Genomic DNA, 26,216 nt, shown 5'->3' on the forward strand with positions numbered 1-26,216 from the left:
TGATATTGGGATCAGCAGAGATAACACATTGACTTAAAATATTATGATTTGGATATTCACCCCACTCAGGACTCTTAAGGAAGCTCACAAAGTAGTAGTTCTTCACTTCAAACAAGTCAGAACTATACTGAGAGATGGAGAAGCAAGGGAAGAAACCGTCCCAAACAGCCCATAATGCTTAAACAATAGACTTCATTGACACCGAAATGGAGGAAATGTCAGAGATGAAATTTAAAAAGTTCATAGTTAAACTATTCTGTGAGCTAAAAGAAGATGTAAGGAGTAAAATCACTTTAATAAAGAGAGATTCTGAGAAAGAACCAAACAGAAATCCTTGAAATGAAAAAAATCAATACACCAAATTAAAACTTCAATGGAAAGCATCAACAATAGATTAAACCACTTTGAAATTCTTTTAATGAATGAGCTCAATCTTAAGAACTTTCCTTTAGAACAACCACTTTCAGGCCTTGAAGATAAAGTATATAATCTTGAAAATAAAGTTGACCATAGAGATAAAATGTTAAGAGACTATGAACAGGGTTCTCAAGAAATCTGGGATAATGTTAAAATACCAAATTTAAGATTCAATGGGATAGATGAAGTTGGTGAAATACAAATTAAAGGAATGCACAATCTTTTCAATGAAATAATATCAGAAAAATTTCTAAACCATAAGAATGAAATGAAATTTCAAATACAGAAGGTATAGAAAACTTTAAAACACCAAAATCACAATAGATTCACTCCAAGAAACATTATTATGAAAATGCCTAGTTTACAGAATAAGGACAGGATTTTAAAAGCTGAAAGAGAAAAATGATTGGTCAAATTTTTAGGTAAACCAATCTGGATTTCAATTGATTTCCCAACTCAGATCCTAAAAGCCAGGAGGGCGTGGAATATTATATTATATACTAAGCTCTGAAAGAAACCAAGAATACTAGACCCAGCAAAATTAGGCTTCAGAATTGAAGATGAAATAAAAACCTTCCATGATAAACAAAAGCTAAAAGAATTAATGTTTAGGAAGTTTTCACTATAAATCATACTCAAAATATTTCATGAAGAAGAAATGAAAACTAAGAACTAAAATCAGCATAAGGAGAAATTATACTAGAATAGACAATTAAAGGAGAATCAAGTGAATGATGACTGGATAGTAGAAGAGATCAGTGGAGAAATAATAAAGTACTTAAAAGTAAGTAAGAATAGTGATACAACATATCAAAATCTCTGGAATAGTATGAAGGTTGTTCTAAGAGGAAAGTTCATAGGATTGAGCTCATTCATTAAAAGAACAGAAAGACAGCAAATAAATAATGTATCTCAAGGCCCTAGAAAAAGAATAAACCAACAACAAAATCAATAGAAGATTAAATTAAAATGAAATTAAAATCAGAGCTGAAATCAATGAAATTGATATTTTTTAAAAATGCAAAAGATTGATGAAACAAAGAGTTGATGTTTTGAAAGGATAAACATACTTGATAAACCAACTAACCAAACTAAACAACTATTCAGAAGAGAGAAACATTCAAATTACCAAAAGCCAAGATGAAAAAGGAAATATCAATCATGACACTAGTGAAATCCAGAGGATCATCAGAAATTATTTTGAAAATTTATACTATAAGAAATTAGAAAATCTTGAAAATATGGACAAATTAAATTGAACCAGGAGAGTATAGAAAACTTTAAAACATCAATTTCAAGTAATGAAATTGAAGTAGCCATCAAAAGCCTTCCAACAAAGAAAGGCCCAATATCAGATGGATCTCTGCCAAATTCTACCAGACCTTTAAGGAAGAACTGATACTGATCCTCCTCAAGTTATTCTATGAAAAAGAAAAGGAGAGAACTCTGCCAAACTATTCTATTAAGCCAGTATAATCTTGATACTGGTTTCAAGGAATAAGTTGAATAGGAGTAGTTAAAGTGGTCATCCTTGTCTTACTTACCCAACATATCAAGGAAAGAAAACTTCAGACCAATATTCCTGATGAACATAGATGCAAAATTCATTTTTTTAAAAATTTTTAGTTGTAGATAGACATATAGCCTTTATTTTATTTATTTATTTTATGTGGTGCTGAGGATTGAACCCAGTGCCTTACATGTGCTAGGCAAGCGCTCTACCCCTGAGCTACAACTCTAGCCCAAGATGAAAAAATTCTTAATAAAATATTGGTAAATCACATACAAAACACACTGAGATGATAGTGTACCATGATCAAATGGGTTTTATTCCAGGGATGCAAAGTTGTTTTAACATATGGAAATCAATGAATGTAATTCAACACATAAATAGACTTTTAGACAAAAATAATATGATTATCTCATTAGATACAGAAAAAGCTTTTGACAAAATGCATCCATTTATGTTTAAAAATAGGGTAGTGTGAACAGAAAGCCTATAGAATGGGAGTAAATCTTTGCCACTTGTAAGCTCAGGATGTTAATTCCCAGATATACCAAGAAGTCAAAAAGCTTAACATACACACATAAACACACAAAAACAAACAAAAAACAAACAACCCAATCAATAAATTGGCAAAGGAACTAAACACTTCTCAAAAGAATAAATTATGAGCAGTCAACAAATATATGAAAAAAAATTTAATATTCTAGCAATTAGAGAAATGCAAATTAAAAAACTACACTGAGATTTTGTCTCACTCCAGTCTTAATGGTAATGATCAAGAATACAAGTAAGAATAAATGTTGGTGAGGGTGTGGGGAAAAGAGTACACTCATACTTTGTTGGTGGGACTGCAAATTGGTGCACTCCCTCTGGAAAGCAGTATGGAGAGTCCTCAAAAAACTAGAAAAAAATAGACCCACTGTTCTGGCTATCCTACTCCTCAGTAAATACCCAAAGGATTTAACATCATCATACTATAGAGATACAGCCACATCAATGTTTATAGCAGCACAGTTCACTATAGCCAAGCTATGGAACCAACCTAGATGCTTTTCAACAGATGAATGGTTAAGAAAAATGTGGCACATATATGTGGTACATATATGCAATTACTCAGCCATAAAGAAGAATGACTTGATGGCCTTTGTTGGTAAATGAATGGAACTGTAGAGTATGGTGCTAAGTGAAATAAGCTGGTCTCAAAAAGTCAAAGGTTGAATGTTCTCTTTGTTACATAGAAGCTACTCCAGAATAATGGGTAGGTAAGGGGGTAAAAAAAAAAAAAAAGAAAAAAAAAGACTAAAGAAAAATCAGTAGAGTAGACAAAGTGGAATGAAGGGGAGGGAAAAGGAATGGGATAGGGAAAGGCAGTGGAATGAATCTGATCCAGCTTTCCTATGAACATATATAAATATTCCACAGTGAATCTCATCGTCATGTATACATGCAAGACACTAATTTTAAAAAAGCTATAATAACAGAAAGTTTCATAGAGTAGAGGGAAGGGAAGAGATGGAGGGAAAGGGGAAGTACAATAAATTATATTCCATGCTTTTATAATTAGGTCAAAATGAACCCTATTGTCATATACAACTAAAAAAAAAAACAATAGGGGCTGGGGATGTGGCTCAAGCGGTAGCTCGCTCCCCTGGCACAAAGATGTTGTGTCCGCCGATAACTAAAAAATAAATATTAAAAATTCTCTCTCTCCCTCTCTCTCTCTCACTCTCTCTTTAAAAAAAAAAAGACAATAAAGAAAAATAAATAAATTTAGAAAAGTTTTTTTTGAGCTTATTTTAAAAATTCTAATGGAATTTGGTTGGAATTTTATTAAATTTGTGAATTGGGACTATTTTTGCTTTTATAATATCATCCAAGAATGTGAAGAACTTCTTTTTATATTCAGATCATTTTTTTTGTCTTTTTAATAGAGTTTATATTTTTCTCTGCAGAGGGTTTGTGTTTTCTTTACTGAGCTAGTTTCAAGATGCTTCATAGGTTTATCACTAATTGGGATGGTATCTTTTATATTATTTCTAGTTGGTTATTATTGGGGGGTAAAGAAATATTTTCAGTGGCTTTCTGTTATACATATTAAATGATGTCCTCTATGATTATTTTTAAATCTAAAGTTTATTCAGAAGCAGCTATAATTTATAATTATAGGATTTAAAAACAATCCTTTTATATTTTTATAGCACAATAACTTGAAATATAATAGAACATAGTATGTGTTGAACAGATTCTTTTGAAATTATTGTGACTTACTTTTTTGGTATTGTATGTAATGATTTCTTATGGATATTCCACATTCTCTTTGGGGAGACAAATCCTAAAATCCAGAAACATTATTAACATATAAATTTAGTAGCATGCATTTTATATTCACCTCCTTACCCCAGGCAATCAATGAGTAATTTGATCCTAATATTGACAAAAAATTATTCATTTGGGGATCAATAAAAACAAAAAAGTTATATACATTATCAAGGCTAATGAACAAATAAGCAAAACTCCTCTGTGTCTCCACAGGAAAGTTTCTGTTGCTATTTGGATATTATTATCTCAAGTAAATAGGGACAGAGCTGAAGACTGTCCCTGTTCTGTGTAGTCACCAGTTAGAAGCCTGTGCTCTCTTTCTCTTTCTCTTGCACCAGAGTATGCTTCCTAGGTTTGCTTGCTGTGTTATTATTGTTGGTTAAGGGAAGATAGCCAGCTTTCTTTGTGATTGTATCCTCTGGTGGGTCTGCAACATACTTTGACATATGGTGGATTCCTAAATACTCCATTTTATCTCGTCTTAACTGTTTTTCCCCTCAATTCTACTAAAAATGTATAATTAAGGTAGTGTGTTCTAAACTGCTTTAAATATGTTCTTTCTTGGGCTGTGGTCATTGTAATTAGGTTGTTAGCCCCTGCAGGGTGCAGACCACATGATCTATTTCTTTTATATCTTAGTGTTGACTGTTGGTCAGAAGCTTTGCCCAGAGCTGCTGGCTGACTCAGAAGTAGAAAGTCCTTAGAATAAAAATGAAGAGAGCAGAGTGTGTGTCCAGTTTTGGCTCTGCCACTTAACAGTCTTATGACCCTGAGCAGATTCTGGAACCTTCTCGTTGCTCAGTTACTTTCATTGAAATTGTGAAGATAAATCCTTGCTTCTCAGGGTCTGGGGTTATGGCTCAGTGGTAGAGGATGTGCTTAGCATAGCTAAGGCATGGGTTCCATCCCCAGCACAAAAAAAATTGAAATTAAAAAAATAAAAACAGTTTTGGTCTGCATAACTAAGCTGAAACTAGATTTAGAAATGCCTTTTACGGGCTGGGGATGTGGCTCAAGCGGTAGCGCGCTCGCCTGGCATGCGTGCGGCCCGGGTTCGATCCTCAGCACCACATACCAACAAAGATGTTGTGTCCACCGAGAACTAAAAAATAAAAAAATATTAAAAAAAAAAAAAGAAATGCCTTTTACATTGTATAGTTCTATCCAGGTGAAATATTTTCTAAGTAGTATGTGGTGACACACACCTACAGTCCCAGCTTCTCAGGAGGGTAAGGTGAGAGAATCAATTGAGTATATAAGTTCAAGACAAGCCTGGGCACCATTGCCAGACCCCACCTAAAAACAACAACAGTAAAAAAGATTTTCTATATTTTATGGTGTCAATGGGCACAGGCCCAGTAGAGTTCCAGTGCAGGGGTGAATGATTTTATTTCATTGCACAGAAGGATTGATGAATTTGTTGTCATGATAAATAGTTCTCTCTCTCTCTCTCTCTCTCTCTCTCTCTCTCTATATATATATATATATATATATATATATATATATAATATGTAATGTGCATAATAAATAGTATGGACCTTTCCTGAAGATAGTGTGACCTTGGATAAGACACCTAATGTTGTGGGTCTGCATTTCCTGATTTATAAAATGATAGAGGCTGGTTTGAAGGACAGGAAAAGTGCCCTTCCCACTGTGTCACTTATTTAGGTGGAAGAAAAAAGGGAAGGAAAAAGTGAGAACTTGGAAAACTGCCCCTTTCCTGCCTATGTCTTTATATAGTTTTACATTTACTAGAAACTAGTTTTTATGTATTTATAGTGTTTATAGCAATCTAGCAATAGAAGATGGTGTCATGGCCCTTTGAGAATTTTCTGAAGTTTTAGTGTTAGCATAACTACCAGAGGAGTGCTCCCTTGGCAGTGTGGGGCCTAGTTTTTCCTGTATGTGTGATGCCATTTTTTCCTTAATAAATAAGGCTGAACCATTTTGTGCTCCTGAGGGACCTCTTTGGCTGCCCTGTGGCCTTAGCCTTCAGGACTGACATAGCAGGTCGCACCCATACAAGGCCTCCTGAGACTTGGGTGCTGTGTTGTATGAATTGTTCATTCAATAGATAGGTTTTGCAAACTGACTTAGAGTTGTTTTTCAGAGAATAAGAGCTCTGTCAACAAGTTTGATTTAATGGAAATATGAAGTAAAATCAATATTCGAATAGCTGAATACTTATTTATATTCAGGGGCAATTATTTTATTTGTTAGTAAGATTGACCTGTCTTCATCTAGGACTTGGTGTTTTAATCAAGGTATAGAGTGAGGGGACCAAGAGTTCAAGGGGATACTTTGAACTATGTGTCTGTGGTTGCAGAAGTAGGTGTCAGAGGGACCCTGAGGACTTCTGGCTCCTGCTCCCAGCCAGCTAGTTTGTACAGTTAAGAAGCAAGTTTTGGTTTAGAAAAACAGTTAATTCTCCACAATTTAGATTCAGTGCATCCTATTTAGTAGGAGATTGGGTCTCCATTAAATCCTCAATCATCAATATCTTGAAAAGAAACAGAAGTTTGTGTGTCTCTTTATTCTTCCCCATTGGTCAAATTATATTTCCTTGACAGAAAAAGAGGAGTTCAGGGTCATATAGTGAAGTGCAAATTCTAGAAAATAACTTCATATCCTTACTGCAAACATTGTATTCTTTTTGTTTGTATGTGTGTGGCACTGGGGATTGAACTCAGAGGGACATTTTACCAAAGAGCTGCATCTCCAGCTTTTTTTGTTGTTGTTGTTTAACTCTGAGATAGGGTTAAGAGGGCTGGGTATATAGCTCAGTTACCAACTGAGTGCTTGTCTTACATTCACAGGACCCGGGGTTCCATCCCCAGTACCATGAAAAGAGAGAGAGAGAGAGAGAGAGAGAGAGAGAGAGAGAGTGAGTGTGTGTGTGTGTGTGTGTGTGTGTGTGTGTTAGAGTTTCTCTAAATTGATCAGGCTGGCCTTAGACTTTGATCTTCCTCCCTCAGCCTTCTGAGTAGCTGGGATTATAGGCATGTACAACTGCTCCTAGTCCATTACATATTTTTAATCTTAAAATTTAAGATATTTTATTATGAAAATTTTAAACATACAGACGTGTAGTGTGTATATTAGAATTGGCTGACCAGGAATGAGGAGTGAAGGTAGTAAGTATAGGTAATTCCTGCTGGTAGTTTTTATGTGAAGCAAGCCAAGAAATGAGACATTGGTTTACATGCACTTACATGCTGGGGATCAAACCCAGGGCCAAACAGGTGCTAGGAAAGCTTTCTACCCCTGAGCTACATACCCAGCCTGAGATTTGTTTTAATGCGTGTTTACACGATATTCGGAATGTTCACTAAAGAGGGAGGTGTCCAGGGTACAGAATTGAGGAGGGATAGATAAAGAAGTGCAATTCTGAACATGCAACATACATCTAGAACACAAGGGAAGAACTTGCTTTTTTGTTCACTGCTGTCTGTTTGCACAGTAAGGAAAAAGAAAAGAGGATGATGGGTGCAGGTGCTTTTGCATACTTGCAGTTTGTCTCAAATTCTTCCATTTTTCTCAAGTTATTTGAGAAGATTATTTCATCTTTGGAAAGAGTGGGTTGGCAGGGATGAGAATGTATGAAATTGTATTGGAGGGTAAAGGCTTAGATGAGAATGTAGAAGAGCATTGTACTTACTTGAGGCTTTTTGTTTGGTTTTTGCTGGGAATTGAATCAAGGGGTGCTCTACCAGTGAGCTACATTGGCAGTCCTTTTTATTTTTTATTTTGAAACTGGTTCTTGCTAAATTGCTAAGGGCCTCATTAATTTGCTGAGGCAGCTTTAGAACTTGCAATCCTCTTTCCTCAGTCTCTCCCGTCACTGGGGTTATAGGCATGCAGCACTCTGCCCAGCATTAACTGAGGACTTAAAGTAAATATGTTTTGGAAATGATGCTCAGCAAGAGACCAAGCACCATTGGGAGGATTGGAGAACTCAGGTTTATTTACATCTGCAGACCCAGATGAACTAGTACTCTGAAGTTCTGGGCCCAAGGCTGAGATTACATGGGTTCTTTATCATGATGTGTTATGCTCGAATTCAGGACCCCCAAAAGACTACCAGAGACCAAGATCAATGTAAACAGCAAAGAGGCATTTATTGCGAGCTAGCTGGGTCCTCCTTGAGCACTCTTAGCAAATCATCACACACCGCAGGGAAAATCATAAAACAACTCTAAAACATGATTAGCACATTCACTGGCGGGAACAAGTTGGGTAAGGGTGATTGGCTAGTACAAAAGGGGATTCGTTTGAACTGATTGGTTTAAGCCACGAGGTGAATATGTGCTGAACTACAAGGTTTCCCAACATGTTATCAACCACCATAAACTACTGGGAGGGTCATCTGGCATCCCAGGTATTTTCCCTGTCTCATGCTGATTGGTGGCTGCTAGGGGGTTGCTATGGGTCCCCACCTAGCCTGACTGAGTCAGGGACACCTGGCGCAGCAGATCTCTCCTTGTATTTGTAGATAAACTATTCTGAAGGGTGGGTAAATGCCTAGGAGTGCTCTGTGAATCTTTCCAAGGACAAGGGCCATGCCCCCTTCCTTGGACAGGCTTTGCTCTGAGGTAGAGGCTGGTTTTTCAAGACAAGGTATTGAGGCAAGGAAATAGATGTTACTGGTAACACCAACTTAAGGAGGAGAAAAGGACTTCTTTGTCACAAAGCTGTTCTGGTGGGAAGGGGGTCAGATGCTCAAAGGGCTTTTATGGGGATGGAAGGGAGGTATAGTGAGGCTGTCAGGTAGAGCAGCTCCTGGATTTTCTTTTCAGACAGACTATTACTCTTGTCCAAGTTAATTTATATTATATTCTTTAATGACAAAATAAATGTAATTTACCATAGAATTAAAGAAAGAAGGGAGTATTTCAGTGGTTACCAGAAGTTCTGGGTTCTAAAGAAAACTTACTTAGCAGTTAATATCTGAACTATCTGAACTATTTAAGTGAGGCCACTCTTTAGAATTTAGAATAAAAGGCAAAAGGAATCAGGGGATGGGGGCAGAAGAAGAAAAGGTAAGGGGGAAGTGGAGGACAATTCCTCTGCTACATTCTGACCATGACGTGAATGAATCTGCATCACAGAGTCAGAACATTGTATGCATCCAGAATTTCTCTAAATATTTATCAATGATTTTTACATGCAAGTGGCTAAATTTGCAGGATATATATACCAACTGTCAGTTTACAATTTAAGTAAGACACTGTTACTGAAAGTTTGGTCCTTGTCCCTGATGCCAATCAAACAATATGGAACATGGTTTTGAGAAATAGGAAAAAGGTTCATTGTTTGCTAGCAAAGGAGAAGCACATGGGACTCCTTCCTGTTCCAGAGTTTGTGATTCTGCCCATCAAGATGAAATTTTTTTTAAAAGAGAGAGAATTTTTTAATATTTATTTTTTAGTTTTTTTCGGTGGACACATCTTTATTTTTTTATTTTATTTTTTATGTGGTGCTGAGGATTGAACCCAGTGCCCTGTGCATGCCAGGCAAGTGTGCTACCTCTTGAGTCACATCCCCAGCCCCTCAAGATGAGCTTTTAAAGAGATGATTCAAAGGCTACATTCCATATGTTCTGTCCAGAGTTATAATTCACTTGTTAATTTGGGAAATAGTCATTTATTCTTTCTCATTCTTTCTCCTTCCTTCCTTCCTTCCTTCCTTCCTTCCTTCCTTCCTTCCTTCTTTCTTTCTTTCTTTCTTTCTTTCTGTGGTAGGGCGACTGAGAATTGAACCCAGGGGCACTTAACCATGGAACCACAACCCCAGCCCATTTTTTATATTTTATTTAGACACACAGGGTCTCGGTAAGTCACTTAGGGCCTCTCACTGAGTTGCTGAGGCTGACTTTGAAATCGCCTCCCCAATCACTGGTGTTACAGGTGTGTGCCCCTGTGCCTGGCAGAGATAGTCATTTCTGTGATTTTTTGGTGCTATCCCAAAAATCTGAATTAATTTGTTCCTGTGATGGGTGTGTGCTCAAGGACAAATAACTCTGGCTAGGATAGGAAGAAAGGTAATCCTGTTTCCCTTGAGATTGGGCTGGGGCTGGGGTGGGTTGGGGAGAATAGGGAGGAGCCAGGAGAGAGGAAGAGAAATAAATGTGCCCATTTTAAAAATAAGTCAACAGTGGCAGTGCAGCAAGGGCTATATTCAAAGCCTAATGTGGACCATTGTTACAAATGGACATTTAAAAAATAAAAGGTTTTACGATGATCACTTCATTAATTAAAATGGTTATCTAAAGGAGCTTTTATTAAGGGTTACAAAAGGGTATGGAAGGAGGTCATTGAAGGATTTTCTGGATCAGTAATTTTTATCTAAAATTGAAAAATAATATACTAATTAGAAATTAGAGGGAGGGACAGCATTAGTGCAAGAACCAACTGAAGAGCAGCTGTAACCCTGGAAGGGACCCTGAGATTTTGCATTTTCTTTGCTGTAGTTTATGAATGCAGACACAAGGTACATACATTTTTGAAGAATAGAGAGTTAGTAATGTCAAAAATAGATTAGGAATTGCATCTATGGTTCTCACATCTGGCAAAATCAACCGTTGACCAATAAAATACGGATACCCAGGCTTTCAACAATTCTGTTCTCCCCAGGTGATCTAATGTAATGGTGGCCCACCTCATACTTTAAATATAACCCTTGCTGATCTCCCAGTGAGGCTGATTGTAAAATGAGTATGTTTTCTTTTCCTCTTCTCCCTCTCTCCTTCCACAACCTGGGGGCAGGGGAACAAGATTACCTTTTTTTCCCATCCATCTGCTTTCCAGCACACACCCACCATAGGAACAAAGTAATTCAGACTTCTGGGATAGGGCCAGAAACACCTTAAGAAATCACTATCTCCCAAATTAACATGTGAATCACATTCCCCCACAGGGAACACCAGGAGTGAGTCTTTAAAAATTCTGTGTTCTCCCTGATGGGCAGAATCACAGCCTCTGGGACAGGAGTCTCCTATGATTCTCCTTTGGTAGCAAAGCAGTAAACCTTCTTTTTCCTTTTTATCAAAACCTCATCTTCTTTTGGTAACACAGCCAAGATTGAGAACCTTGGAATGGGGGACACATGTCCTCTAGGGTCCTTGGCCAGTGTCCTCTCATTGTATCTCTCTTCTTCTGTCTCTTTTAGGGAAATAATAATAAAAGTCCCTTAAATCTAGACTCATTGTAGAATTACACTTCCGAGAAGCACTTGAAAGCATTTGCCTTAGAAAACTCTCTTTCCTTTTTCATGGGTAGCTGTCTTTGCCTGTCTCCTTAGTGCCTTCATTCCTCCTCCTTCCCCATTGCCAGGTCTGAGACTATGAATGTCAGTCACTGTCATTTCTAAGCCCAAATGGTGGCTCCTTGGGTTACTAAGGGCTTGCTTAGAGAACCCTCTTAAGGGTAAACAAACAAACAAACAAAAAAGTAGAATTGTTAATTAAATCTAAAAGGGGAGGGTGTTCATTTAGAGGAAGGATGTACAGCTGGTAACTTGGGGCATTCCTTTTCAAAGCAGGAGTTATTTATTGGGATGGGAGAGGAACCCCCTGCTGCCCTTTCCTATGTGTCTCAGGCCTCAGATTGCAGTTTTGCGGGGTTTGAGAGGCTGCTTTCTGCGCATGTCAGTAGTCTTGGAAACGGTGCTGCTGTGTTTGCTTCCTCTCTTCCCTGGAGAGCTACTAGCCAGGTGATCTACCAGTGTTTCCCGCCTAATGAGCGTGTTTCATCCGCAGGGCGAACTCTGCTGGAGAAGCTGTTCAGCCAGCAAGAGAACGGGCCTCCAGAAGAAGCAGAGAAATTTTGCTCACGGATCATTGCCATGGGTCTTTTACTTCCTTTTAGTGACTGCTTCAGGGAACCATGTAATCAGAATGCACAGTCAAGTTCTGCTCCATTTGATGTAAGTAGGAGAATTCACTTCTGTTTGTGAGGTGGATTGCAGTTGAAATGAGCAATTGTGATATGTGTCTGCCAGTCACCTTATAATTTATGAACACATGTGACACAAGCCTTCCTCTCCTGGGCCACTCAAAAGCTCAGTTTATCAGTTTCCATGCTTTTCTTTTTGACTATAGAGTATTAAGTACATTTGCCAAACCTTTTCTTAACAGATGGCCACTCAGTAGTTTTCTAGCCAGCTCTAGTCAGCAATGATTTTAAGATTACATTTAAAAAATTTTTTTGAGGGCTGGGATGTGGCTCAAGCGGAGAGTGCTTGCCTGGCCTGCGTGCGGCCCGGGTTCGATCCTCAGCACCACATACAAACAAAGATGTTGTGTCTGCCGAAAACTAAAAAATAAGTATTAAAATTCTCTGTCTTTAAAAAAAATTTTTTTTGAGGCTTTGGATTGAACCCAGATCCTACCAGTGTTCTACCACTGAGCTACACCCCCAGCCCATCAGAGAGATTTAAAAGTGGCTGTAAGTCAGTATTTCTGACTTTGCTGGTCATAGGCATTCCTTCAGAAGCAGCTCCATAGGACAAAGTACTGTTCCCAGTGGGCCACAGGTTTCCATGGTCTCTAGAATGCTGTTTCAATGCATTCCCTTCTCATTTTTTAACTAAATATTATCATGAAGCAGCATTGTCTGCTTTCTCCCCCAGCTCACCTTCACCAGGAATTAATACTGCAGAACAGTAATTTGAAAGGTATATCCATAATTCATAATAAACATCAGCACAGCTGGATTATCATTGTCAAGCCACAGTACTGCTGATCTTTCTCAGGTATGTGGTGCATGTGTTACATGGGTTGTGATAACATAAGGTACATGTGAATTTCTTGTAAGAAAATGCAAAGTCTGGTTGATTCACTTGTGCAGAACCCAGGATTTGAGTATTTGAGAGCAAGGAGTTCTCATCCACAAGGGTTAATTACATTTGTTCCATTGTTGCCAACTGTCCTCTCTTAAGAGCTTTCTTCAACATATTTGCTGTGATTCAGGGAATGAAATAATAGGGAGTTTTAAAGGATAGTGAAAACGAACAGAGGCTGGAGTCAAATGTGATAGTAAATAATAAAGTATCTACATTTGCCTCTTCTTCATCTTTACCAATTACAACCTGCAGTCTTCTTTGATTTCCCTTCAGTATTAGCAAAATAAATTGTATAAAATATTCTGAGATCTTCTTGCTTCTTCCCATCTGAAAAAAAAAAAATCTCCAGGTTATGCTGTGACTTGCTAAGATTCATTCTTAAGATTAATTTAAAATATTTCCTGTGCAGTTTTTTTTTTCTTTTCTTTTCTTTTTAAATAATCTGGTGGCTAGTCACTGCTAGGTAGATTTTTTTCCTCCTATTGGAAAAATTGGATAATTTAAATTTTTTTCCTCCTTTCTCTTCTTTGAGAGATCTGTGTTATTGTAGAGACAGAACAGGAGGACTATGGTGTGTTAAGTGTTTTAGGACTGTGTTCTGGAAGACATATCAATTTAGCAAGTTGGAATTATAATAAATATAGTACAGAGAAAGGCAAATGCTAGCTATGTCTAGCACTTGCTTTTTGATTAAAATTATTCCCAAGTTAACTACATTTTCTGCTGTTAAATCTCAGAAGTAAATAGTCTCATCAGTTAATAAATGTGGGATTATAGTACCTAGGCTATAACCTTATTTTTCTCTCTTTAATTTTTTTTTTTTAATTATGTGTTTGTTTTTGTGGTGCTGGGGGTGAATCCAGGGCCTCCCACATGCTAGGCTAGTGATCCACCACTGTGCTATTACCCCTAGACTTTGTCTTTCTTAAAATCAACTATCCTATCCTGCTTACTTCTTCAATCTCACTTTATTTCTTCCTTATTTTAGAGATTAGTAATTTTTTTTTAAACTATGTTATTCTGGTGGACAGTTGGGTGTGGCATAATGAGTGAAATACACAAATAAATCCCTTAATATTCTAGACAATGAACTCCTCAAAATGGAGTTTCTGCCCCCAGTTTGATGTAATTTCATTTTCTCCTTACCATATTCATTTATTCTCTCCTCTCTCCACCAAACTGTACACAAACTAATCAATTAAAGGTACTCTCAGAGCCTTTTAAAATACATTTAAGTAGCAGTTCAGCAACAGAACCATACATTTATGGGACACAGTCAAAAATTCTCTTTAAAACCTAGAGAAGTAACAATACAGGGGGTTATGAAGACTTAGAGTGGTGGGTGGAAGGAATGTGCTTATCTCTAGGGAGAGAAGTTTGTGATAATTAGTCTCTCTGCTGATTATACAAAGTAGCTTTTGGGAGCATTCCTCACCAACAATTCTCTTGTAGTCAGGTGCCCTTCAAGGAGTACCCATAGGAATAAACTCACATTGGCACCTTTCCTATCCCCTACCTTTGTTTCCTTTCTAACAGTACCTGCCCCTCTCCCCTCTGTAATCAAAGTAAAAGTTTTTGTTTTGATTTTTTATTTTGGTACTGAGGATTAAGCCCAGAGGCACTTATCACTGAGCCATATCCCTAGCCCTTTTTTATTTTTTATTCTGAGACAAGGTCTCCTTAAATTGCCCAGATTGGCCTCAAACTTGCCATGCTCCTGTCTCAACCTCCCATATTGCTTGGATGCTCTAGCACTACAGGTATACTCTACCACTCATGGCTAGCAAGAAGAATATTCTTTTTAGTTGTAGATGGATACACAATATCTTTATTTTTATTTGTTTATTTTTATGTAGTGCTGGGGACTGAACCCAGGGCCTCACGCATGCAAGGCAAGCTCTCTACCACTGAGCTAGAACCCCAGTCCAAGAAGAATTTTGATATGGGGATATTATAGGTACAGTTTGTGGATTGGTCTACCTCAATTAAGCCTTTTGATTTTTTAATTATTTTTTTAATATTTATTTTTTATTTTTAAGTGGACACAATATCTTTATTTTTTATTTTTATGTGGTGCTGAGGATCGAACCCATGCACCACATGCATGCTAGGTGAGCACTCTACCACTGAGCCCCAGCCCCAGCCCAGGCCTTCTGATTTTAGTCCCATGTTATAATATATATTTTTAGGTCCTATCATTTTGGATTATTAAATGACATAGAAAATATGGAATATAGAAATATAGAAAAAATGTTACTTTTTTAAGTTTTTAAGAACTTTAAAAGACAAATAGTTTATGTAAACATTAATTTATTTACAAATATTTATTAAATGTAATCTATGTGACAGGTATAACAAAAATCACAATAAAATAATACAAGAAAAATAGGAGGCTTTATTTAAATTAAAAACAAAAAAAGAAAAGAAAGAGGAAGAAGCAAGGAAAGAAAATAGCCTGGTGTGGTAACCAACCCCTCAGTCTCCCAGGTAATGAGGAAGCTGAAGCAGCAGGAACATAAGTTTGAGGTCAGCCTGGTCAATTTAACAAGACTGTATAAAAAAAGACAGGGGGCAGGGAATGAATGGTGGTGGTATGTGGTGGGTGTGGCTCAGCCAAAGGTCTCTTGCTAAACTTGTGTGAGGCTTTGGGTTCAATCCCCAGCAGCAACTATCCCCCATTCCCACAGTCCCCCCAAAAGTTTGCAAACCGGGAAGAAGCAGCCATTGGTACTGAAAAAGGAAAGTATATATAGAAGGAACTAGGTTGGGTGAGGGGGTATATTAGAGAAAGTTCCTGACCCAGCTCCCACTGCCTATGCAAATGAGGTATGCTTGAAGCTTAATCCTGATTGATTAGTTTTATGTTAATGAAGGATAGTCATCCTGACCAGTCCTAATTGATTGATACTTGCTATGACTGTAGGTCTCAGCAGCAAAATCTGACTTTCCAGAAGATAGGAGCCTGTTTATCCAAACAGTAAAATACCACCAAGGTAAGGGCCACAAAGATCAGTGTTCCTCCAAGAACACAGAGTTCATAAAATTTTAGGCACAGTGTACCACTTGGGACCCTTGTTGGAGATTCAACTTCTCCTTTTTTTTTTTTTTTTTTTTTGGCAGAGGGGAGGGACACTGGGGGTGAACACCTGAGTGCTTTACCATGGAGCTACATCTCCCAGCCCTTTTTATTTTTTATTTTGAGGTAAGGTCTTGCAAGTTAACCAAGATTGTCCTTGAACTTGCCAAAGCTGCTGTGGAACTTAAAAGCCTCCTGCCCCAGATTCTGAGTAGCTGGGCTGGAATTACAGCCATAGGCCCATGTGCCCAGGTGAGATTCAGTTATTCTTGAAGTTCTCACAGGCAGTGTTTTAGGATTCTTAGATACATTAGCAAGCAAGAGAAGTGAGATTCCTGTTCTCTGGAAATGTATATCCTATCCAATGTGGGGGAATGAAGTAACAGATGAATGCATAGGTTAATTTTTTTATTAGATCATAATAAGTTGCTATGAAGGAAATAACCTGAATAACTTGCTTGCAGAATGGGGTGGGATAGGGTGAATGCAGAGGGGAGTCTCTCTGGGGACCCATGAGGCCAGATATGAAGTAAGATCATTCTAGGCAGCTCCAGATAAATTCACAGTGCCACAAAGGAGCACAAGCATGACCTATATGGGGCAGAACATGAGAGAAGCTAAGTGAGATAGAGACAGAAAGGTCTCAGGAGCTAGAATAACAGTGTCTTGAAATCCATGGAAAAGCCAGCTTGGTGGTACACTCCTATAATTCCAGGGATTCAGGAGGTTGAGTTCTTGAAAGTTCTAGGCCAGCCTCAGGAATTTAGCAAGACCCTTAGCATATGACTTTCACAAAATGAAAAATAAAAAGGAATGGGAATGTGGCACATGGTTAAGAACCCCTGGGTTAAATCCCCAGTACAAAAAAAAAAAAAAAAAAAAAAAAAAAAAAAAAATCAATGGAAGAATTATGTAGTTTTTTTTTTTTAATTTTTTAATCTGAAAGTGGGAGCTTTTGGGAGAATTTGTATGGGGAAAGAAAATAAAATTATTTGCTTTATATTTCATGCAGATCACTCTGCCTAGTCTTTGGATACTAGGGTATAGGAAGGTATAGGGACTGAAGTAGAAGCAGGAATACCAGCTGGGGTGTTGTAGTACTTGAACAGGAGGTAGTGGAAATAGCTTGGGGTAGAATGGTGGCCAGAGAGATAGAGAGTTTTATTTCAGGATGGATTCTGGAGGTGGCTTTGATGGGTCGGGTAGAAATAAACAATGTCATCCTTTAAGAGCCTAATAGCTGGGGCTAGGTGACACATACCTGTAATTCCAGTGGCTCCAGAAGCTGATGTAGGAGATCATGAGTTCAAAGCCAGCCTCAGCAATTTAGGGAGCTGCTTAGCAACTCAGTGAAACTCTGTCTCTAAATAAAATACAAAAAAGGGCTGGTGATGTGGCTCAATGGTTGAGTGCCCCTGAATTCAATCTCCAGTACCAAAAAGTAAAAAAATAAAAGAGCATAATGAATGTCCCAGTACTTCATTCTATTTCCAAGTGGTTCAGGGATCCAGAAACTATATCTTATCTTTCTCTGCTAGTATACTCACATTTGCCTTTTGCATTTTTTTTTAATCCCCCAGCTTTGTATTTCCAATAGAATTCTAAGCTATGGCGATTCCAAAGTTATTTAGAGAAAACAAACTCCTTATCATTTGCAGTTTCAGGCCATTGCCATGCCACCTGTGGAGAAGCATGCCTGTCTTCAACCTATCACTGAGCAAGGGACCAGGGTCATTACCTCTTATATGAGAATAGAAGTCATAATGTACAAACAAGTCCAGTATATGGTCCCCTTAATATTGCTTTTCCTCTATGTATTTACAGTGAGATCCTTTTTTCTATGTTATGTCAGCTGTTTTCAGGTCAACCACACTTATCTTGAATAATTGTTGATTATCTATTGACTCGGCTTTCTAGGATTTCTTTACTCATAACTATGTTAAATATCATACTATCTATTGATATCACAAAAATTAGGCATGTTACTTGACCTGAACCATTTTTGCAGGAGTTTATGGCTACTTAATTCTTCATACAGTGATCTCAAATTCCGGTCTAGTGAAATATATTTGTTTCTGTGTTTTGGGGTGCTGGACTGACCTGATTTTGGAAGATCTGCTGATGTGTTATTTTTTGTTTTTGTTTTGTAGTGCTAATGATTAAAACCACCACTGAACTATATATCCCCAGCACCCTTTCCCCCCACCCCCTTTTTGACACATGTTCTTGCTAAGTTGCTGAGACTGGTCTTTTTGGTTTGGAGGGGCTAGGGATTGAACCCTAGGGTACCCTACCACTTAGCTATATCTACAACTCCTTTTTAGTTCTATTTTGAGATAGGGCTTTGCTAAATTGCCAAGGCTGGCCTGAAATTTGTAATCCTCCTGCTCTAGCCTTCCAAATTGCTGAGATTACAGTTGCACACCACTGCACCCAGCCAGATCTGCTGATTTTAGTAAATATGAGGTGATTCACATGTTTACCAATGGTGTGTATGTAAATGTGCATAGGTTTGGATGAATGGGTGAATAAAGCTCGATTTTAAGACATGGAAGATATAAAAATTTAAGCCATGAAAGAGTAAAACAAGATCTTGAACTTGCTAAAAGATGTTATTGATCAAAATCAAGAACAAACCCGATAAGAAAACTAATGAAATGCACCCTACTCATTGTCACCAATAGCCAAGACAAAAGTAAATAAACAGAAGTGATTGTTTTTGCTTGGATTCATTTTTTTTTCAGAGCAGGAAGAATATTTAGAAGTCATTTATTCAATCCTACACACACAGTTTTTTCCTGAGAAACAATAAAAGCTATGACACATCTTTCAGCTTTGAGAGAATATACATATATATAGTTGTTCTTCAGTATCTGCTGGGAATTTGTTCCAGGACCTTTCACAAAACCAAATTCTGCAGATGCTAAAGTGTCTTACGTATTTTTATCTAACCTATGCATATCTTCCTATATACTTAAAATCATCTTTGGATTACTTATAATGTCTAATAGAATGTAAATGCTATATAAATAGTTAGTATACCAAATTGTTAAGGGAAGAATGATAAAATAGTTTGTACATGTTCAGTACAGATACAGTTTTTTTAAAAAATATTTTTTAATTCAAGGTTTGTTGAATCTACCCATGCAGAACCCACAAATGGAGGGCTGATTGTATATATACAGACATTTTGCTGTATATTTTTGAAACATTTTTGTGTATAATATTAACTTGCAGCAAGTTGTTTTTATTTTAAATATGGTATTAAATGATAGTTTTTAGACCAGAATTTTTTTTAGCTGACATTTGTTTTCCTTATAGATACTACTCCACCATGTGACCAGCGCACTGGTTTCATTAAAGAGGTTCTTGGCATGAAAGTTAGCTAGTGAGATCAAATAAATACACAGACTCAGTTACCTTTTTCTATGAACAGGTCCTAGATGGCTCCCCCTCTGGCTCACACCTGGAACCACCCTGTAGGGCAGCAGGGATTACTCAGGGCTAGCAGGAGAGAGAGAGAGAGAGAGCACGCCAGGGAGTAGCCTTTTATTGGGGAACAAGAAATTCAGGGGAGAATTCCATCCAATGAAGGTTGAGGGGGGCAGCACTCCAAGGTCAGGGTCAGTGATTGGCCCCCAGGTCAGTGGTCAGTCACATCCCCACACGGACAGGCTCTTGCACCAGGAGAGGGTCTGGAAAGCTCCTACACAGTTTAGCCAGAGCGCCTCACACCCAATCCGGGAGTTGCCCAATCACTTGTGAGAATGGCTCCCCACATAACTACTTCTTTTTGTTTTTAGTGTATAATCTTTTTATTATTATTTTTATTTATATATGACAGTGGAGTGTATTACAATTCATGTTACACATATAGAGCACAATTTTTCATATCTCTGGTTGTATATAAAGTATATTCACACCAATTTGTGTCTTCGTACATGTACTTATGGTAATGATGTCTAACTCATTCCACTATCATTTCTAACCCCATGCCCCCTCCCTTCCCCTCCCACCCCTCTGCCCTATCTACAGTTCATCTATTCCTCCCATGCTCCGCTCCTCCTCCCTACCCCACTATGAATCAGCTTCCTTATATCAGAGAAAACATTTGGCATTTGTTTTTTTGGGATTGGCTAACTTCACTTAGCATTATCTTCTCTAACTCCATCTATTTACCTGCAAATGCCATGATTTTATTCTCTTTTATTGCTGAGTAATAATCCATTGTGTGTATATGCCACATTTTTTTTTTATCCATTCATCAATTGAAGGGCATGTAGGTTGGTTTCACAGTTTGACTATTGTGAATTGTGCTGCTATAAACATTGATATGGCTGTGTCCCTGTGATATCTGTTTTTAAGTCCTTTGGGTATAGACCGAGGAGAGAGCGAGCTGGGTCAAATGGTGGTTCCATTCCCAATTTGCCAAGAAATCTCCCTACTGCTTTCCATATTGGCTGCACCAATTTGCAGTTCCATCAGCAATGTATGAGTATACCTTTCCCCCCACATCCTTGCCAACACTTATTATAGTTTGTATGCATAATAGCTGCCATTTTGACTGGAGTGAGATAAAATCTTAAAGAGTGGTTTTGATTTGCATTTCTCTAATTGTTAGTGATGATGAACATTTTTTTCATGTATTTGTTGATGTATGTACATCATCTTCTGAGAAGTGTCTCTTGAGATCCTTGGCCCATTTATTTTTTGAGTTTTTTTTTTTTTTTGTATTTCGCTTTTTGAATTCTTTATATACCCTAGAGATTAGTGCTCTATCTGATTGTGAGTGGTAAAAATTTATTCCCAAGATGTAGACTGTTTATTCACCTCACAGATTGTTTCTTTTGCTAAGAAGACTGGTAGACAATGGAACCGAATAGAGGACACAGACACTAACCCACAAAATTACAATTATCTTGTGTTAGACAAAGGCACCAAAAACAGGCATTGGAGAAAAAGATAGCCTCTTCAACAAATGGTGCTGGGAAAACTGGAAATTCATATGCAACAAAATGAAATTAAATCCCTATCTCTCACTGTGCAGAAAACTCAACTCAAAATGGATCAAGGACCTAGGAATAAAGCCAGAGACCTTGTGTTTAATTGAAGAAAAAATAGGTCTTAATCTCCGTCATGTGGGATTCGGCCCCAACTTCCTTAATAAGACTTCTGTAGTGCAAGAATTAAAATCAGGAATCCTGGGGCTGGGGATGTGGCTCAAGCGGTAGCGCACTCGCCTGGCATGCGTGCGGCCCGGGTTCAATCCTCAGCACCACATACAAAGATGTTGTGTCCGCCAAATACTAAAAAAAAAAAAAAAAAAAAAAATTAAAAAATTCTCCCCCTCTCTCACTCTCTCTCTCACTCTTTCTTAAAAAAAAAAAAAAAAAATAAAATAAAATCAGGAATCCTGTCATGTGGGATTAGGCCCCAAATTCCTTAATAAGACTTCTGTAGTGCAAGAATTAAAATCAGGAATCAATAAATGGGATGGGTTCAAATTAAAAAGTTTTTGACAGTTACTTCTAATCTTAGCATAGAAGTCACTGGTAAAATGTAAGATTTTATTTATTGGAATTCATTTCATAACAACATGTTAAACCTATTCCATTAGGCAGGTTGCAAAGATCTATGTTAATGAAGTGACAAAAGTAGATTTATTTATTTATTTTATTTTTTATAAAGAGAAAGAGAGAGAGAGACTTTTTTAATATTTATTTTTCAGTTTTTTTTCTGTGGACACAACATCTTTATTTTTTTATGTGGTGCTGAGGATTGAACCCAGTGCCCCGTGCATGCCAGGCGAGCACACTACCGCTTGAGCCACATCCCCAGACCAGACAAAAGTAGATTTAAGGGGCTGGGGATGTGGCTCAAGCGCTAGCGTGCTCGCCTGGCATGGGTGCGGCCCGGGTTCGATCCTCAGCACTACATACAAAGATGTTGTGTCCGCCAATAATTAAAAAAAATAAATAAATATTTAAAAATTTTCTCTCTCTCTCTTTAAAAAAAAAAGTAGATTTAAGCTGAAATCTCTTCATTCAATTTGACTCAGTTTATTTTATGTTTTAATTTTAAGAATTTAGTAAAATTCCTGATTTCTTTATCCACATGGTTAAAAAGCAAGTGTGCTGCATGACAAGCAGCAGGCCCTGCTCCTTGCCCTACCCTCCCACTTTTAGTCTTAATCCCTGCTCCCTACCCCAGACTGGTTTTACTCCCTATTCTTGTGGACCTTGGGGTATTTACATTTGCTGATAATGTTCTTAACATTGCCATTGCCTTCTGGCTGTCAGAGATGAGGATTTAGCTCAGTTATATCCATGTCTTATCCCTCTCTGTTCTTTATAATATAGTTAATATTGCCTTTTTTTAGTTTCTCTTTAGTAATCTTTCTTTGAATTTTAAATATATGCCTGTAGTTTTTTTTTTTTTTTTTTTTTTGCTCTTGTTCCATCAATTTTGGATAATCTCTCTTGCTGCCCCACTTACCTTATGAAATTAGTCAATATTATGCCTCATGTTTTACTCCTGAGTCTGAGCCACATCTGCCTCCCAGTTTCTACCAGATTCTCTCTCTCTTTTTTTTTTTTCCTGGCAGTGGTTGTGGGGGAACAGGGGAGGCGGGTACAGTACTAGGGATGGATCCCAGGATCTCACACATGGTAAGCATGATCTTTACCACCAAGCTATATTCCCAGCCCTAGGGTTTACTTTTAAGGTCAATGCTTTAATCAATGCATTTATTCTAAGAGTTGGAAAATATATGGAACCCTTTACATATTGCTGTGTAGAGGCAGATGATGTGCTCTGATTTTTGTTTCCTTCTCCTTATCTCACTATCCCAATATCATAGATGACACTCAAAACAGATGTCTTTCAGGTCAAATTCAAATGGGATTTTGTGTTTTTAACAAACAGTTGCTTGCTCACAAGTGTCCCAGGCATTCTGTGTTTAGTTTAGTTTTATTTAGTTTGTCCCTTTCTTCTGCAGGCAGCATCCACCTTGCACAGGGTTTGTTGTTGCTTTTCTGTTGTTGTTCTTGTACTGGAATTGAACCCAGGATGCTCTACCACTGAGCATACAGCCCCAGTCTTTTTTTTTTTAAGAAACATTTATTTATGAGATAAGAGACTTGCTGAATTACCTTCCTAGTAGCTAGGATCACAGGCAGGTCACATTAAAATTTTTGTGTGTAATAATGTCTACTTCTGGAGGTGTCTTGAAGATTAAATGAAATTAATCAAGGCATTTAACACAATGCATGGCACTTATGATTATTAACAATTATTACTTTTAATTATTATCTTTCAAGTAAGTTCCTATCACAGAATCTGGAATAGCCATTCAACAAAATGTCTTGGGTTTTGTGAAGAAGAAGGCTTTCAGGAATCCAGGGTGACCATAAAGAGGAAGAACTGGAGATCTATGGAGTGTATTGTCTTTGAATGATCAAGAGTTACCTCTGTTCAATAATTGTGAAAACACTTGGAGGGAAGGAAAGAAGATGTGATGGAATATGGATTTGCTTGGGAATTAATTGGCTTGGGAATTGACTCGCTGTTGGTCTCTGCTTCTGGGCTCATTGCCATCCTCCTTTCTTATTTACTATTTACTATTCTTGATTTTACTGCTCTACTTACCATATTCTTGCCCCAACCCTTGCTCCCCCACATCTTTATGGACAGAGTGGAATGGAAATGGAAGGAATAAGAAAAGCTATGGGGAAGGAACTGCAAATCCGTGAAGGTGCACACGTCATGCCTGCCTACCTGTTGTAATTCCCATGACCATTCCATAGTGATTAATTTCCCTAGTTTTGTCTATGGAGTTGGGACATATTGACATAGGACTAGCTTATTTAGCTTTGTGTATACACGTGTGTAGGACATACTTTATAGATAACATGGCACGAAGGAATGAAAGAGTACAGCTTTCTCTAACGCCTCACCGAAGAATAAAGACATTTGTTTCATCAGAATTCTTTTTTTAAAATAGTTTTTAGTTGTTGATGGATCTTTATTTTATTTATTTGTATGTGTTGCTGAGAATCGATCCCAGTGCGTCAGGCATGCTAGGCAAGTGTGCTACCACTCAGCCACAACCGCAGCCCCCAGAATTCTTAAGACAGAGACAGGAACCAGAAAGGACTGGAGATTGATTTGCTATGTAGCATTGCTCTTCTCTTTCAAAGAACTCTTACATGGAATAAGTTTCATATTATTACTTGGATAATTCTCATGGGGTGAAATTATGGGAACAATTAAAAAATATCACTAGGAAGAAGTTTGCTAAGTTTTAACTAAGATCCATTTTCATCTAGTTTTATGCTTAGTTATAAAATGGATTTATTTTATAAAAAATATAAGTAGATATATATAATATATTAAGACATTTTAAACTTGATTTCATTCTTTGAGGATTGTCCACTTACCACTTATATGGTTTTGGAAAATTTTTCTTGTATTAATATTTTTTATTTATTTTATTTTATTTATTTATTTATTTATTTATTTTTTAAAGAGAGAGTGAGAGAGGAGAGAGAGAGAGAGAGAGAGAATTTTTAATATTTATTTTTTAGTTCTCGGCGGACACAACATCTTTGTTGGTATGTGGTGCTGAGGATCGAACCCGGGCCGCACGCATGCCAGGCGAGCGCGCTACCGCTTGAGGCACATCTCCAGCCCCTTATTTTATTTTTTAGAGAGAGAGAGAGAGAGAGAGAGAGAGAGAGAGAGAGAGAGAGAGAGAGAGAGAGAGAATTTTTTAATATTTATTTTTTAGTTTTCGGGGAACACAACATCTTTCTTTGTATGTGGTTGAACCCGGGCTGCATGCCTGCCAGGCAAGCGCGCTACCCCTTGAGCCACATCCCCAGCCCAGTATTTTTTAAATAAAGATATTGAAGCAAAATAATTTCTTTAATCAATCATTCTTCTCTCCCTCCCTCCCTCCCTCCCTCCCTCTTTCTTTCCTTCCTTCCTTCCTTCCTTTCTTTTTCTTACAGTACTGGGGATTGAATTTGGGGACACTCTATCACTGTGCTATATTCCCAACCCTTTTTCTCTATTTTTGAGACATGGTTTCAAAAATTATACTGAGGCTGGCCTTCAACTTGCAGTCCTCCTGCCTGAGCCTCCTGAGTAGCTGAGATATAGGTGTGTGCATGGTGCCTGGCTAGTAATTGCTTTTAACCACAGGATTGATTGTATGGTACCAAATTATGTCCTCTGTGTTTGTAGTTAAGATAGTTATGTGTGAAGTAGAAAGTTTTTATTATATATTTTAAAAATTATTATTTTTTTGGATTCTGTGATTTTGAAAATTATTGTCATGTTTCTTTTTATCTCTACAATTTATCCTATTACCACTCAGTGAATATTTGTGTAACTAAATCTTGTAGCAATTAGTATCCAAGTTTTTCCTTTTTTTACATACATTTTTTAGTTTTAGATGGACACAATATCTTTATTTTATTTATTTATATTTATATAGTGCTGAGAATTGAACCCAGTTCTTCACACTTGCTAGGCAAGTGCTCTACTACTAAGTTATAACCCTAACCCCAAGTTTTTCTACATATGTGTTTGAGCATATGTGTTTTAAGCATGCTTTGAGTTTTTTTCTTTTTTTGGTACCAAGGATTGAACTCAGAGGTACTTGACCACTGAACAACATCCCCAGCGCTATTTTGTATTTTATTTAGAGTCAGGGTCTCACTGAGTTGCTTATTAGTGCCTCACATTTTGCTGAGGCTGGCTTTAAACTAGTGATTCTCCTCAGCCTTCCAAGCTACTGGGATTACAGGCATGCGCCACCATGCCTGGTTTAAGTATGCTTTGAGATTTCTATGTTTAAGCATATTTTGAGTTTATTTTTCTGATCTGATATGTGATTTAATAAATTTCTAATACATGCTGATTTTTGTGTTTTGTATTTCAGAAGGGAAAATAGGTGATCTCCTGCATTATGTTCAGTTCAAAAGTCTTACTACAGGGCTAGAGGAATAGTAAAGTGGCACATGTGCTTGGTATGCATGAGTTCCTGTGTTC

At 37.5% G+C, this 26,216-nt stretch overlaps 1 protein-coding gene across 1 annotated transcript in view; it reads left to right on the plus strand.

Moving 5' to 3' along the window:
- FMN2 (formin 2) overlaps window positions 1–26,216 on the plus strand; it is a 372,575-nt gene that overhangs the window by 27,662 nt on the left and 318,697 nt on the right. The window contains exon 2 of the mRNA XM_081299099.1: window positions 12,000–12,166. Within this exon, the coding sequence (XP_081155225.1) occupies window positions 12,000–12,166 (167 nt within the window). The remainder of the gene's footprint in view (window positions 1–11,999; window positions 12,167–26,216) is intronic.

This window comes from Spermophilus citellus (assembly GCF_964194105.1).
Source record: "Spermophilus citellus genome assembly, chromosome: 6".
NCBI lineage: Eukaryota > Metazoa > Chordata > Mammalia > Rodentia > Sciuridae > Spermophilus > Spermophilus citellus.